At 48.6% G+C, this 15479-nt stretch overlaps 6 protein-coding genes across 6 annotated transcripts; 4 read left to right on the top strand and 2 right to left on the bottom strand.

Annotated features, from left to right (window-relative positions):
• Positions 1–1335: 1335 nt before the first annotated feature.
• F4812DRAFT_461963 (uncharacterized protein) lies at positions 1336–2638 on the bottom strand (the record flags this gene model as incomplete). Its single annotated transcript, XM_047937953.1, has 2 exons — positions 1336–2226; positions 2363–2638. 2 exons carry the CDS (start codon positions 2636–2638, stop codon positions 1336–1338), a joined length of 1167 nt encoding a protein of 388 aa, XP_047787436.1.
• Positions 2639–2769: 131 nt separating this feature from the next.
• F4812DRAFT_461962 (uncharacterized protein) lies at positions 2770–3347 on the top strand (the record flags this gene model as incomplete). Its single annotated transcript, XM_047937952.1, has 3 exons — positions 2770–2898; positions 3028–3088; positions 3151–3347. The coding sequence occupies 3 exons, from the start codon at positions 2770–2772 to the stop codon at positions 3345–3347; spliced, it is 387 nt and encodes a 128-aa protein (XP_047787435.1).
• A 394-nt stretch (positions 3348–3741) lies between these two features.
• On the top strand, positions 3742–6756 carry F4812DRAFT_439636 (eukaryotic translation initiation factor 3 subunit C). The gene is made up of 2 exons (XM_047935086.1): positions 3742–4359; positions 4421–6756. Exons 1-2 carry the CDS (start codon positions 4002–4004, stop codon positions 6658–6660), a joined length of 2598 nt encoding a protein of 865 aa, XP_047787434.1. The 5' UTR covers positions 3742–4001; the 3' UTR covers positions 6661–6756.
• A 288-nt stretch (positions 6757–7044) lies between these two features.
• On the top strand, positions 7045–8064 carry F4812DRAFT_439630 (uncharacterized protein). Its single transcript, XM_047935085.1, has 2 exons — positions 7045–7550; positions 7647–8064. The coding sequence occupies exons 1-2, from the start codon at positions 7234–7236 to the stop codon at positions 8050–8052; spliced, it is 723 nt and encodes a 240-aa protein (XP_047787433.1). The 5' UTR covers positions 7045–7233; the 3' UTR covers positions 8053–8064.
• A 157-nt stretch (positions 8065–8221) lies between these two features.
• On the top strand, positions 8222–10294 carry F4812DRAFT_452529 (uncharacterized protein; the record flags this gene model as incomplete). The annotated part of the gene is made up of 1 exon (XM_047936363.1): positions 8222–10294. One exon carries the CDS (start codon positions 8222–8224, stop codon positions 10292–10294), a length of 2073 nt encoding a protein of 690 aa, XP_047787432.1.
• A 325-nt stretch (positions 10295–10619) lies between these two features.
• Positions 10620–15139, bottom strand: F4812DRAFT_452528 (uncharacterized protein; the record flags this gene model as incomplete). The annotated part of the gene is made up of 9 exons (XM_047936362.1): positions 10620–11260; positions 11315–11857; positions 11918–11988; positions 12030–12329; positions 12415–12599; positions 12657–13112; positions 13175–13629; positions 13675–15049; positions 15113–15139. The coding sequence occupies 9 exons, from the start codon at positions 15137–15139 to the stop codon at positions 10620–10622; spliced, it is 4053 nt and encodes a 1350-aa protein (XP_047787431.1).
• Positions 15140–15479: the final 340 nt, after the last annotated feature.

Below are 15479 nucleotides of genomic sequence, written 5' to 3'. Positions count from 1 at the left end.
GGCGGCGCCTGGTTTTCCTATTTTCGGCATTTAATTTTGGGCTGTTTTCATATTTCGTAATATGAAATAGGTAAGAGGCTAACAGTAAAGGTTTCCTGCGATACTATGTAAAAGCTGGTAATTAATACATCTAATATAAGTGATAATGTTTGAACGAAAGGGATGTGAAGAACTCATGGATCTATGTAAGACTTGTTTGCCAAAACCCCCCCCCCCCCCCCCCCGAAAAAAAGAAACCACACTTAGCATTGTGTGTGAGACAGTATGAGACAGTAAAAATGTGTGACCACAAAGTGACAATATACTGTCTTTCCAATTCGGGAATCAAATTCGTGAAGTTGGCCAATCGGAAAAGAAGCCATGAATTTCGGAATTTAAAGCCATCCAGCCATCATATCCTGGATGTATTGATATAAATATAAAAGCAAATAACAAAACATGAATAGGTACCTATTACATGCACCCTGATCACATATTGGCACATATTGGCATATTTCGATCACCTTGTTATATTGTACGTTGCTTTACTATGTCGACGTAGTGAGAGTCTGAGAGCCCAGGTACCCGTATCCCGAAGATAATTGTCACTCGGTAATTTCGAACACAACTATGCAACTAAACATATACATATTTGATATGGTTATAGAAGTACTATTTGTGCTATTTGAATAGCAACCGCCGTGACGCGGCATATTTTGTGAATACCCAGGTAGGTTCACGGTTTTGCCACCTGATGTAAAATTACCTAGCCTCTGAAGGCAATCGAATCTGGCGCAGGTATCGAACAAAACTGCCAATTACCAAACATCCCCAAATAGAGAAGAGTTGACGGACCCAGTCGCCTTATTTCGTATTTACCTGACCTAAAGCCACCCCTAAAAAAGGGATTAGCAGCATCGCTCACTAGCCATACGCCTGAGAAGTCATGAGATAGAATCCAGAGCCGCTTTTTCCCCCTCGTTGTCGTAGTCAAAGCGCCGCCGGAACGCGTCGAATCGTAGTGTGAGAAAAAAAAAAAAAAAAAAAAAAAAAAGATAACACGCAGAATTAAGCCTTGCCCAATAAACGCCAGTGTAATAAATTTCGCTTCTGCCTGGTCCTCTATCCGTCGCAATAGAAAAAAGGGAACTGCCATGTCTAAATGGCTTATTATGGTCGTGGAGGAGAAAAGGTGTCGAGAGCCACTTCTCATTGTGACCTGTGTTGACATAGATGGAATGTAGGAGATTTGGCTGTCGGCTGACGGAAGACTACTGCAAAGGCCAGTAGCAACATGTTCTCGTCAAAGTCCCTTAAAGGGTGGGGTAGCTAAGATAAGCCGAGGCCGCCGTATTGCTACATAACAGGCCCATCCAGCATAGGTCCTCCCATTTCCATATTATCCATAGGCACATCCATACCGGTTCCTCGAGTTTCCATGCTAGACATGCGTGCTTCCACCGCACCCATACGCGACTCCATGGTATCGAGTCTCTTTTCAATACCGTCTAGGCGCTGCTCGATACGGTCGAAAGCCTGGGTCATCTCGTGGCTCATACGATCCATCTTATTCGTTAGGCTCCGTATACTCTGGGCGGTGGGCGTGTTTTCTTGCCCTGGATTGCTGCTGTGAACTCGGGGTTCATGATTATGCTGGTCGCACTGGACTTGGAAACGCCATTGGTTGCCTAACTGAACTTCACATACAGCCTTCGCCCTCCAGGGGCAATCAACCTTCCTTGTGCTGGGGTTTCTCTTTTTCGCAGTGCTGTTGTACTTGACGCCACCACGGTCACACACCAAATCATATCGCGTAGGTTTGTGGTCGCGATAGTTGCTCGCGCGGAGCTTTACGATCCCGAACCCCTGGTCTTTGGCTACGCGCTGGATAGAACCGATAAGATCTTCAAAGCTGGGAAAAATGCCTTCGGGGGGCGATCGAAGGGCTCCTGAAGGAGCAGGATCGTTGGTGGGCATATTCACCGGGGTCACCGGGGTTGTCGTCGGGCCCGGGCGCGGGGTGTTCAAGGCGCTCGAGTTACCGTTGACGACGACGCCCGGGGCGACCGCACGGTGGTGGGGGGGCTGTTGGAACGAAATGTTGGCGGTTGGAGGCGAACAGCTGGGGGTGGTAGGTGGAGTGGAAGATAGGGAAGAAGAAATAGAAGAACGCGAATAGGTGAGGCTATCTCCAAGCTTAAGCTGTGCCTCGGGTTTCTCGGTGGGGTGGGTTGTCGGATACAGCTGCTGGTCACCGTGTGAGTTTGCTGAAGTTGACGCGGAAAATGCTGCGGTAGGACAGTGGGAAGAGTTGAATTGGGGACGAGGATCGGGACGGAAGAAAAGAATTGGTTGGTGGGTGGGGAAAAGGCACTTTGCTTACTTGAGATATTTGAGGCTGGAGAGGCTGAAGAGGCCGAAGAGGCTTGGAAGGATAGCCACAGCTACGCGTAGTAAAGTGGGGGGGACCCATACCAGTACCAATTGAACCTGCGCTAGCGCTAGTACGTGTAGAATTGGAAAAGGCAGGGTGGTGCCGGTTAATCTCCGGCTGAGTTCGAGATTGAACCTGAGATTGAACCTGAGCTGATCCCGGCAGCAGCTGGAATTCCATTCCAGGATTGGCGACCCACTGCAAGTGTTGATTATCAGCGTCCATCTTTGCGTATTTCATCAGATCAATGTCCTTCTCTTATCACCTTCAGGTGACTTTATTCGATCTGGCTTGCTGCTGTTGTGAAGATCCCAAATTGAATTCCCAGTTGTGGGAGAGTGGGCATTAATTAAATAATGGCTGCGGTCGGAAATCAATTTAAGAAGCCTACCTCCGGTAGTTTGGGACAAGTCAAGGAACAGGAGATGGCAGACGAAGAGCAGCTGGAACTAAGTATGAAGCAGTTAAATCTCCTACACATCAAGGTGCGAAAAAGAAAATAAACTAGTTTGATTGTTTGCGCACCGTTTTGGCGTTGGATTATGGACGCTGCTCATACGTCCATATCATTCAGTCACTGACTCTATAATTACTGACACATGACGGGGGAACAGTGTCGAGAATTAAGAACAACTATCCAGCGCATGCTCGAGGCCATTCCGAATAATTCTACAGGTACGGCACATGTTCATTTCTCGCACATGTCTCTTTTCACACTTGATACTAATAAGTAGTAGCTGAGGAAGTTTATGAGTGTTTCGTCAAGTCAGTCGCCGCTGCAAGCGCTCAGATCAAAGATTTCAGTACCCTATATAACAGCGAGGAGAGTAGAATGGTTCTCGATCATGCTAAGAAGAGCCGCGATGCCAATCCAAAAGGTATCAAACCTTGGCGTGCTAAGGATCATCCTGACTGGTTGGATCTTGCACAATAGAGCTCTTACCACTTGGTTAATAGGGGATAGTGTTTTTGAAGGCAATCATTATCATTGGTTTGGGCTATGATTTTTTTTTTTTATAATTATTTTTTTCTTTTTTGGCGTTTCGGTAACACAGCGACGTTTGGTTAATGATATAGGAAATTACGGTCAATTTATTAGGTACTTACCTTGTCCCTAACCTGATATTCAACCCTGCCTTGAAGATAATAAAGCGCTATTGTGTTTCGCATCTTGGTTATGGGGATTGAGTGGTGAATATCTAATACCTGAGAGCAAAAAAGTTGACTTCAATGTTGCAATTATCTTCATGTTTACCTAATCTACCTATCTAACCTACTATGTAAGAGCACGGCGCACGGACCATATTGTAAAGTTTACTTGATAAGCTGATAAGCTAAATTGCATTTGCGCCTGCTGCGTCGGTTCACCCACCCCCTCGACCCCACATGCACCAAAAATTCGTTGTGATTTTCTAAAAAAACTGTGTGCACCCTTTTTTTTTTTAATTTGCTTTTGCCCCTCCAACATTCAACTTCTTGCCTTCTACCAGGCATAAGGGCGCAACTCCTCCTTTGTCGCATCATAACAAACCGTACGACCAATTCATATCTAAACTAGTCCAAAGTAGTACAAAGAACACCCGAAAATATGTCTCGATTCTTCCGCAGCGGCGACGATAGCTCGTCCGAGAGCAGCTCCGAAGAGGAGGAGCTCTACTCTGAGGAGGAGGAAGAAGAGGAAGAGCAGGAAGAGGAATCTGAAGAGGAAGAAGATGAGGAGGAGGAGGATGGATCCGAAGAGGAATCCAGCAGCGATGAGGAGGGTGGTAAAAAATCTGGTGCCGCTCGTTTCTTACGTGGTGATGATTCCGAGAGTGAAGAAAGTGACGATGAGGCGCCCAAAACTCTCAAGAGCGCAAAAGACAAGCAGTTTGCCGAACTTGAATCTATAATCGACACAATCGAGAAGCGTCAAAAGATCAATGATTGGGGTGCCGTTTCTGTCGGTAAGTTTACCTCAATTTGAAATTCTGATCTAGTTCAGACTTGTTAACGGGGTTTATGTAGAATTCGACAAGCTCAACAGGCAAGCCGCCAAGATCTCAGAGCGTGGTAGAACACCAAAGCTCTACATCAAGGCTCTGGTTGAATTGGAAGATGCGATGAACGAAACCATTTCGAAGCAGAAGGTCACTCCCAAGAAGATGAACGCCACGAGTGCGCGTGGTCTCAACGCCGTCAAGCAAAAGATCAAGAAGCTTAAGCAAGATTACCAAACGCAGGTCGACTCGTACCGAGAGGATCCTCTCGACTTCCTTGCTTCTGATGAGGAGGAAGAAGCCCCTGCCCCGAAACCAAAAAAGGCCAAGGCAGATGTGTACGCTGACGAGGTTGAGGAGGACCAAGAAGGCTTTGCCACTGTTGGAAAGGGCGGAAAGACGCTTCAGTTCACACCCGAAAGCATCTTCAAGCACCTACGCGCAATTCTGGAGTCTCGCGGTAAGAAAAATACCGACCGGGTTGAGCAGATCAAGATCATGGAGAAGCTCCTCGAAGTTGCTGCCACCCCATATCAACAAATCAAGGTTCTTTTAACTCTTGTTTCTGCTAGATTTGATCTTGGCTCTGGTGGTACAGCATCCATGCCATTGGAGCACTGGAAAGCAGCCGAAAAGGAGATCTCTACTCTCTTCCAAGTTCTCGAGTCAAACCGGGAGTATATCGTGATCGAGAACGCTGAAGAATGGGATGACGACGAGAAGCCGCCCACACTTCAGCCGGGTGAGAAATATATCAAAATCCCTGGAAGTATCGTGTCGTATGTCGAACGGCTTGACGATGAACTTACGCGCTCGCTACAGAGCATTGACCCTCACACGTCGGAATATATTGAACGGCTAACCGATGAGGGCTCGCTGTACAACGTCATCTTCCGTGGCCTTCTATACTACGAGACCCTCGCCAAGGACACTTCTTTGCAGACTCCACAGGATAGCTTGAACCGCATCGTCATGCGTAGGTTAGAGCATGTCTACTTCAAGCCTGCGCAGGTTGTCAAGATCCTTGAAGAGAATGCTTGGAAATCGGTGCCTGCAGATGTTGAATCTACTATCACGCCTAGAGGAAGTATTTCGGATGCTACCAACCTACTCAATGTCCTCTGCAATTACTTGTTTGTCAACAGCGAGGGTATCATTCGAGCACGTGCGATGTTATGCCAGATTTACTTCCTTGCTCTACACGACGAGTACTACAAGGCTCGAGACATGATGCTCATGTCTCACTTGCAGGAAACAATCGGAAGTTTCGACGTCCAGACGCAAATTCTCTACAACCGAACCCTAGTGCAAGTCGGGCTGTGCGCCTTCCGTAAAGGTCTGGTCTACGAGGCACAAAATACGCTGCAGGAGATCTGCGGTAGCGGTCGACAGAAGGAATTGCTAGCCCAAGGCGTCATGATTCAGCGTTACGCTCAGGTCTCCCCTGAGCAGGAGAGGCTAGAAAAGCAGAGGCAGCTACCATTCCATATGCACATCAACCTCGAACTCCTAGAGTGTGTCTACCTAACTTGCAGCATGCTCCTCGAAATCCCGCTCCTCGCCCAAACAGGCTCGTCGCCAGATATCAAGAAGCGAGTTATTAGCAAGACGTACCGACGCATGCTGGAGTACCACGAGCGGCAAATCTTCACCGGGCCTCCCGAGAACACTCGCGACCACGTCATGCAAGCGTCCCGTGCTCTGGCTGCCGGCGAATGGAAGAAGGCGACCAACTTTATCCACAGCATCAAGATATGGGACTTGATGCCAAACACAGACGAGATCAAGACCATGTTGTCGAAGCAAATCCAAGAAGAGGGCCTACGGACATACCTCTTCACTTATGCGCCCTATTACGACACTCTTGCCATTTCCACGCTCTCTTCGATGTTCGAGCTCGAGGACCGCAAGGTAGCGGCGATTGTTAGCAAGATGATCAGCCACGAAGAGCTCGCTGCAGCACTCGACCAGGTTACAGCAACAGTTATCTTCCGAAAGGGCGTAGAGCTGTCTCGGCTTCAGAGCCTGGCGCTCACGCTGTCGGACAAGGCTGCGCAGCTCATCGAGACCAACGAGCGTACGCTCGAGCAACGGACGCAGGGTACAGCCAACGCGTTCGACAGGAGAGGCGGACAAAACCAACGAGGCGGCCGGGGTGCAGGACAGCGGACGGGACGGGGTGGCACGAGAACGGGCGGAACTGGTCAAAGACAAGCGGGAGGCACGCAGTTCACAGGTGGTGTACTAAGTGGTGTAGTCCGTTCTTAGATAACTGCTCGGGCATGGGATTTCCTTATTTTCGACTCGCGTTTGTATCCGCTGCATACGGTTAGGTTTTGACATTTAATGATGACCAAAAAAAAAGCCGTGGTATGGGTCTAGTAAAGTCTCTGGTGGAGGATCACGTAGGATGGTCACGTAGCTATGACTAGAGAATTGACTTGATTTATTGAAGCACAGCTCATGTAAACGGTGTTTGACCTAGTTTGATATTATTACTTGTTGTTATTGTTGGTCTGAATGTTGAGGAGTATTTTAGAAATGCACATCGATAACGGCAAGGGCTTAAGAGGTACCTAGGTACCTATCCGTCAATGCTAAAGAAAAAGAAGAAAGAAAACTGTTTTTTTTTTTTTTTTTATGCTTTCTAATGGCTGACTTATTCAACACCGCCACTAACAAATTAACATTGGCGATACCATAATAAAATAGGTACCTACCTAGGTACCTTAGTAACCTGTAAAATGCAATGAGACGATGTAATCAAATATGTTTTTTAGTAAAAAGAGAAGTTAGAATCCGTCAAACTATTATACACACTTATTACTTTTGCTAGGGTTTATGTCAAAAATTCTTGTCAGTCTCTTAGCAGGGATCTCCTCTCGACTGCTCGTCACTCGGGGTCATCGCGCCTTCACGACCTATTCAGCGTTCCCTTTACAACGTAACCTCGTGCGCCGCATCCACTCTATCCGCTCTATCAGCTCTATCGCCACCAATATGGCATCTGCCGACGAGCCTTCGGAAAGCGACCCTATAGCATCTTCGAGCGAACCCAAGGATACTACCGCGGTGCCGGGAGCAGGGCAAAACCAGGCGACGAAGCAAGAGAAGGAAGAAAAGAAACTTCCGCCCCTCAAGGGAGCTGAATTCCGTGCCTACAACCGTTTAGCCGAGCACATGGACGCATTCCACGCCCATTTCCGCGCCGCGTGGAACGCGTTATGGGCCGCGGCTTGTGCGGGAAACAATACCAAGAGCAAGAGCAAGTCGTCGTCGCGAGGTGGGCGGTCTATCATAAACGACGGGCTGGCGTTCGTCTCTCAGCTCGAGATGCACCATAGCATCGAGGAGACGTATATATTCCCCGTATTGGCTCGGCGGATGCCCGAGTTTCGGACCGACGGAAAGGGCGGTAAGAACGCGGCGGAGCTGTTGCGCCAGCACGAAGAGATTCACAAGGGCATGGAGGGCATGCAAAAATACCTTAGGAGTTGTCGCGACGGCGAGCAGGATCTTGACATGGCGACGCTGAAGTCGCAGATGGAGACCTGGGGAACCGTATTATGGACTCATCTCGATCAAGAGGTCACAACGCTGGGTGCTGAGAACATGAGGAAGTACTGGACTGCCGAGGAAATTAGGAGAATACCCATGTAGTGCCTAATACAGGTACGCATCCCCCCACGCAACCCCCACGCCCGTCTATCTTGGTGCCATTTTGTAAGCCTTATAATAACGAGCAGATAGTAAGACTTCTTCAGAAATGCAATCCACGCTAGAAAGGCGCGTCATCCAGCTAGCTAGCTATTTCTCTCTGTCTGCCATAATGGAGAAGTCGCCGTCATCACTGGCTAATTCGAATCCAAATACACAACGTAAACCGTCGTGGTTAAAAACATTAGCATTAGTAGTATGCATCAGCTTACTCGGGCTCGCTACTTTATATGGCCAACCTCCAAGCCTATCGTATGAAGGGCTTCGCCGACAGTATTACCATGGCCTCGTAGGTGGTACGATACAATATGGTGCCGAGTCTCCCTACGGACGGTTCCCGCTCCTTGACGACCCATTCCACTTCATTCCCTGCACCAATGAGACCCTATTACCCGCGCTCGACGATTCGGATCCTGTCCGGAGCTGGGCTCGCCTATTCGAACCAAAACCCGAGCACTGGAGCTGGGGCGGCGCTCCGTTAGTAGCAGAGCATAACGCCCAAGGTGAAGATCCATATTTCGGACGGGGGATCTACCTCTGCGGTTACCTCGATGTTCCTCTAGACTACACCAATAATACCGAGCCCCGTATTGTTCGGCTTGCGGTTACTAAATATCAAGTTTCGGGCCTTGCGCGTGTTGATACGGTACAGCAGCCTATTTCTCCAATCGGCCGTTCGGCGGGTTCTAAGAGTGAGCGCACCATCATTGTTAATCCTGGTGGTCCAGGCGCGAGCGGCACGTTGCTAGTCTGGAGAGCTGGAGAGGACTTCACGAAGCGGTTGAGCGACGGCAGGTTCGACGTCCTGGGATGGGACCCTCGCGGCGTCAACGCATCATTGCCTTCCCAAGCATGTTTCCCCCATGACGTCTATAGAGACCGCTGGTCTCTGCTTACGGGGCAGTACCGTGAAGCTACCGGGTCGCCTGAAGTCAAACTCGAACTTGCTGATGCTCTAAACAATGCTACTTTTTTTGCCTGCAAGGAGAAGTATGGTGACATACCCCGGTTTCTGAGCACGGCGTTCGTCGCGCGCGATATGGAAGAAATTCGCAAGGCTTTAGGCGAAGACGAGGCAACTGGCTATCTTATCAGCTACGGCACCAGTATTGGACAAACATGGGCGAATATGTTTCCGCATAGTGCCGGTCGTGTCATTCTTGACGGTCTGGAATATGTTCGTGATCACCGCAAGCTTGGTGGTTTCGGGTGGAATGCGCTAGATAATACTACCGATGTCTGGCGTGATGGGTTTCTAGGCGAGTGTGTCAACGCCGGCCCGAAATACTGCGCTCTATCGCGGCCTAGAGGCTCAGAGCCCGTGTCGTTACGGGAATTAGAAGATCGCATGGAAAAACTGTTGGTTTCACTTAGCCAGCGTCCCATCGCAGGGTATCTTGAATCAAGCGGGCCTTCTCTCGTAACTTACTCGGCTATCGTGTCTGCTATATACGGCGCTTTACACAATGCCAACAGTTGGCCTGCACTAGCTCAGATGTTATACGAATTAGAAATGGGAAATTCAACACTAGCTGCTGCTTTTCTCGACTATACGCAGTGGGAGTACGATCCTTCGCTCCCATGTTCAGCTTCGCCAAGACCTCGATCCCGCGAGCTATTTCCCTTGGTTGTCTGCGCAGATTCGTATGATTCGCCTTTGCCACCGGATGGCTTACTCTGGTGGCAGTCCCTTTGGGCTAACATGACTGCCCGATCCTGGATATCAGGTAATAAGGAGTTCTTAGACGTCTTTCCCTGCCAGCACTTCCATACCTACTGGCCTCCGCCAGCCGAGCTATATCGAGGAGATCTAAATAACACACTGAAGAACCCCTTACTGTTAATCGCGGAGACGTACGACCCGGCTACTCCTTTACGGAACGGGAAACACCTACTAAGTGAAATGGGGAAGAACGCCAGGTTGATCATTCACCACGGTTATGGACACTCATCCAGGGACAAATCTAGTTGCACAGACTCCATCATGAAAGCATATATCCTGAACGGCACATTGCCCACAGAACAAGAAACATCTTGCTACGCGGATGGGAAACCGTATCTTTACGGACCCTATGAAACGGAATCTTCGAGCCAAGGTGCTATGGTTCAAGATGCTATTCAGATATGGCGAGAGCATATCCGAGAGCTCGTATCGCGGAACCCAAGGCTGGTTCCAAGAAGCTGAATAAACACGTAATATGAAGCATATATGCATCAGGTATCTAGCGTTATCGTAGTAATAACATAGCCGTAAATCAACTTTCTAGTATTATAATGCATATGTGGGCTTCCAAAACGAAACTATACCAGCATAGCACTTCTGGAAAAATACCAACATACATGTAACTGTCAAAGAGGACGGTTCTTGCGGGCAATGTGAAGTGTGTCTTGTGTACTAGGTAAGCTCAGTAGCAAACAGCTGAAATCGATCGCCTATCATCTGATATGTACTATTATTCAAAACATAATCCGGCTTACTCATTTACTCATTTACCCGAGTTTGGCGGCGATCAATCCAACCAGTATGGATCCAAACTCTCCAGAAACTCCAAATCGACGTTGACGAAACTCTTCCAGAGGTTGATCTCGCGGTGCCACGGCTTCGTCTGGATCGCAAATACCACCGCCGTGACGTACTTCAGCAGCTCGGCCTCGTCGAGCGCCATGACAAGGATGGTCTCGCCGCGGTGCACCACGCGTTCTCCCACCTGGAGTTCTTCCTTGAGAAGCTCGAGCCGCATCTTCAGGGTATTGTGCATGCTCCACTCGCTGATCGGCATGTCCTTGGGGATGAACTTCCAAACCCAAGACCGCGCTGTGCTGTCGAGAAACGCGGTGGCCTGCCGGTTCCAGTCGCCCACCATTGCCGGGTAGAAATGCGGCGCCGACCAGACGCGGAGGACCGCGAACCGCGGCTTGCTGTGCTTGGAAGCGAAATCACGGGCGAGAGGGAGGAATACGGGCCACTTATCGGGACTAACGAAGCCAGGGATTTGCTGGGGAAAGTTGATCGTCTTCTCCCGGTCGGCGTAGTCCATGAACAGATCTAGCTTGCCCGGGCGGTGCGGCTCCGTGTTTGCAACGGCGAATCCGGGAACGACCAGCGGGTCATTCTGTAGATATGCAGGGGCGATGATGCCGGCGAGATATACTTTAAATAAGATTAGTGTAAGTATAAATTCGCTGGAAGTATATATAATGAAACCACGAGACTTCCGCTTCGCTATGATAGGCCGAATTGCAACGCTCCATTCCATCGGGTATATGTCCGCATAGAATTTCTTCTTCGTTTCAGCTTCCTTAAGCACTCCCTCCCACTCATTCCAAAACTCTTTCGGTCGGTATCTGAAGCTTGTCCTTAAGCGGCAATCCGGGAGTTCCTTAGCACGCTCGTCTAGCTTCAGAAGTGAAGTGTCCTTATATTCTTTGCCCTTTGTTGACTTGAAAAAGTCTGTCACGGGCTTGCACACCTCCAAGCTTGGAAAGAACATGGCCATGGAAACGTATGCTCTGATGATATCCTGCGCAACAAACGGATGCGGCCAGCCTGCGCGTGAATCGCGCGTGTACTCCTTATAGTCGGTCCTGAGCCCGAGCCAGACGAGGATGTCAACCAGAAACCAGATCCAGGCTGTTGACTCGTTGGTCTGGTGAGACCCGAGGATGCTGTCGAGGATCTTGCGAGTCTCGGCGTACTTCTCCTGAGCGCCCGGTTCTAAGTCCCCGGCATGGAATGCCTCTTTGAAAGCTGTATCAGACCGATTAGCAGCCAATATCATCAAACTACCTAATAGTATACTCGACTTACCGTCACCACGATCCTTTTCCAAAACCATGATTTTGTCTACTTGTTTCAATTTTGATTCCACACCGCCGATGCTATTGATCCCGCCGCGGATCACGTTCGAAAATTCGCTAACCCAACTTGATGGAGCAATTTCTTCTTCTCGCTACTAAGACGACTATGGTTAAGTATTGCGATCGCGTCTTCCCATATCTGCGGCAAGCTCCAGTGGTTTACAACTTTCTTCTCGCCGTCATCGTCACTATCGGATTCGAGATCCGTACTCCAGTCCTCGTCGTTGTCAGCGTCAGGGAGTTTAGGAAAATCTTTGTTCCGTTTGCTGAGCTTTCTGGCTCCTTCGGCTAGGACGTTAATCATCGTAGAGGGTGTCGTCTCTAATCGGGTGATCGAGTTGGTAACCTCCCTAAAAGGAGCACTGCGATTCGGCGTGGTTAGTTCATCGGAAAAGAGGACCATGTCTTCAGCGACGTCCGCTTGTTTCGACAACCGTTTTATTCAACATATCCGCTGTCAAAAATGTGTTGGAGGGGTCGGTGACCTCGTCCCACAAAGTTTCAACTTGTTCTCCCGGCTGAATAGAACGAACGCGCATCGTCTCTTTATCCCGCGTGAGACCTCGTAGGAATGGTTCTCTATGCCGATACACATCGAAAGGTTTGGTCACCCTCCACGCTTTTCGAAGTTCCTAGACGACATTAGCACTAAGATAGCTTGTGTATAACAGATACGTCTTTTACCATACCGTAACAATTATATTGTAGAGAAGTACAGGCTTGTTGCAGGGAACGAAATCCCAGAGCCAAACTTCATAGTAATCTTCGAATCCCAGGCGCCATTTTCTGAGAATGTCGACCATATCAAAGTACTCAGGGCCAACTTCGAGTAGTATATCCCATTCATTCTTTGAAGCACGACCAAGTCCCTCCTTATGGCGCATGGTCCACAGATGCTCTTCTTCGGGGGCAGTGATGATCTTTCCGGTTTTACCGTCTCGCACAAGGACAAGCAACTCGCCGGTGCGCATAGTACAGTATTGGAGAAAACGGCGAGTCACTGAGTCGTTGCGTTTCATGTGGCCGACAATGATGTTTCTAGCTTCAACGATATTGTGCTGGCGTCGGTGCTGGCTCCGTGCACCAATCTGAAGGTATCGGCTATGCTTCTGGGCGTCGAAGTCCTTAAAATAGGGGAAGAACCCCTGCCTTACTGTTAGAATATTATATATGAAATAGTAAGAGGAAAAAAATAGAAGGCACTTACAAGCTCATGCATCTGTTGCGTCAGCCTATCACTTCCCCAAGAAACCCAGTTCGACGCGGGGAAGTATTGCCAAACGGTAAGGAAGTTAAGCTGGGAGACTTCATCCCAGTTTCTACAAAGCTGGACAGCATGCCTTAGGTCACAGTCTTTTGCCATGACAGAGAATTGGAGCCAGCCATTCCGAGACATGGAGTTTTCGCTTGAATAGTTCCAGATACTCTTACCACAGATGTGGACTTTCATCTTGCCCTGTTTACGAGATTTCTTGCCAAACATCTTCTTAAAGTTTGCGGGCTGCCCGTCTTTGCCGACGAACTTTTGACGTTGGGCGAGCATATTGGTCAGAAACCAGGCAGGGCTTTGAAGATGGCCATATCGACGTTCTTGGAGGATAACATCTTCAAATGACTCTTCCTCGGGGATGTCGTCATCGTCCTCCTCCACCTCGGGCTCATCTCCCCTAATCAGATCCGCACAAGCATCCCGAATATCCTAGAGACTAGGCTGTTCCACTTTCAGGCAGAGATCCCGCAGGTCGGATACAGCAATCTCAGGGTCGCTAAGGAATGCCTCCACGCTTGAGGACCGCACAGCCGCAAGAAGCAATGAGGCATGCGATAAGAGGAGACGGCAGAACAATAAGAGTTTGATTTCCTTTATGTCTCTCATTAGAGAATCAATCTCTTCGTCTGCTAAGGGAGCCGTCTTAAGGTGGGTGCCATGGGGATTTTCCAAGGTTCCAACCAAAATCGGACCCTCGATATCATCATAGTTCTTTTCTACGCCTTCCTTGAGACGTTTTCTCATTTCGGATTCTGTCTCTATATTGCTCTTATCCGGCTCCGGGAATTCATCTAGAGGCTCTAAATCGTCGTCCATCATTTTCATGATTTGGCTTTGGCCTGTCAACCGGTCTCGGGATGTGGCGACAACGGCTCCTTGAGGTTTAGCTTTGCTTGTCATAGCTGCAGGTTTGACAGTTTTCGACTTTGCCTTCTTCTTTGATTTTTTGGGCTGTTTCTCCTCAGATACTGTAAGCTTCTCCATATCAATGACTGGATTAGCTGGATCAGAGGAATCGGAAACCTTCGGGACGGGATTCTCGCTTTCGTCAATGTCGGCCAGAACCTTTATCCACAGGAAATGTTTTATGAGGTCGACATATCGACTGCGTTCGTCATCGACAACATCTTCGATGGGATCCCACATCTCCACATCGTCTTCGCTATCATCTGATATAGACATGCGTTCCTTGTAAACGGTTTCGAGATAGGCATCTTGGCGTTGCTTTTCCTCCTTCTCGCGCTGGGTCCGTAGGCGACTCTGCATCTTCTTCCAGTGACGCTTGAACATGGCTGCCTCAAGCTTGACTTTCTTGGATTCTTTCTCACGAGTTGCCTCTTCTTCCTGCTGAACTTCGCGAACCCATTTATACCATTTCTCTTTCTCGTAGAGAACCTGAACAGTGCGGGTCTCAAGCCTTTCAAGCGCGCGCAAAACGATATGACGTCTATTAGAAAGAATGTCCAGATAAGCCTGGTGGCCATAGTCCATCTGGAGCGGGTAGAAGTGCTTATGATGAAGCTTCCGTGCGTCGATAACCTTTCCAAGAAGCACATACTCTTGGTAAAGGTGAGCATGTACCTCCCGTAGAACAGTCTCATCGCTGACACCCTCGAATGTCTCGTTGGCTAACGGAACCTTAGCTGATTTTAGGTAAAGGGGGGCATTTTCTGTCAGAGCATCCAATCTAGCATTTCGTCTCTTGTAGCCGATATAGAGGCCATGGCATTGTTTTCCGTGAAATCTACAAAATAGATTCTCCCAAGTTGTAGCGATAGCATTACACGGATAGCCATCAGATAAGTTTACTGCCTATTATGATATCAGCTCCTATCCACTCAGGGGTTGGTAATAGGTAATTTTCTTTTGACTAACTTGGCAGGTTGGATCTCGAGAGGCCATCATGGATTTAGTAAGACGTAAAAGTCTAGTCTAGCATTATAACAGGTAGAGGCAGGCTAGGTAGTTATTCGAGGATAATAGACCTGAGTTCAAGTTCGCACGTACAATGGTCTTTTATGAAGTATGTGACGTGACTTAAGTAACTACTACCTATACTATACCTAGGGGCACCTAAGGCACATCGCAGAAATCGATCCACACAGCTAGGTATTAGCTGTCAGCCTTAGAAAGGAAAAAGAAAAAAGAAAAAAAAGAAAAGAAAAGTAGGTGGAACATCTTCAGGGTTCCTTACTGGATTACCCACTAATAAGCCCACTTATCAAGCCACTTAAAAGACTCC

This window comes from Daldinia caldariorum, assembly GCF_022478825.1.
Source record: "Daldinia caldariorum strain CBS 122874 unplaced genomic scaffold F4812scaffold_16, whole genome shotgun sequence".
NCBI lineage: Eukaryota > Fungi > Ascomycota > Sordariomycetes > Xylariales > Hypoxylaceae > Daldinia > Daldinia caldariorum.
Note: the sequence above shows the minus strand (reverse complement) of the source record. Positions and strands in the feature narration are given on the sequence as shown.

Excerpts from the sequence above, each read along its gene's own strand:
- F4812DRAFT_439636 (XM_047935086.1), top strand. The coding sequence starts at position 4,002 with ATGTCTCGATTCTTCCGCAGCGGCGACGATAGCTCGTCCGAGAGCAGC. Across the intron at positions 4,360-4,420 it reads TTGGGGTGCCGTTTCTGTCG|AATTCGACAAGCTCAACAGG; the intron begins GTAAGTTTACCT and ends GGGTTTATGTAG.
- F4812DRAFT_439630 (XM_047935085.1), top strand. The coding sequence starts at position 7,234 with ATGTCAAAAATTCTTGTCAGTCTCTTAGCAGGGATCTCCTCTCGACTG. Across the intron at positions 7,551-7,646 it reads AAGGGAGCTGAATTCCGTGC|CAAGAGCAAGAGCAAGTCGT; the intron begins CTACAACCGTTT and ends GGGAAACAATAC.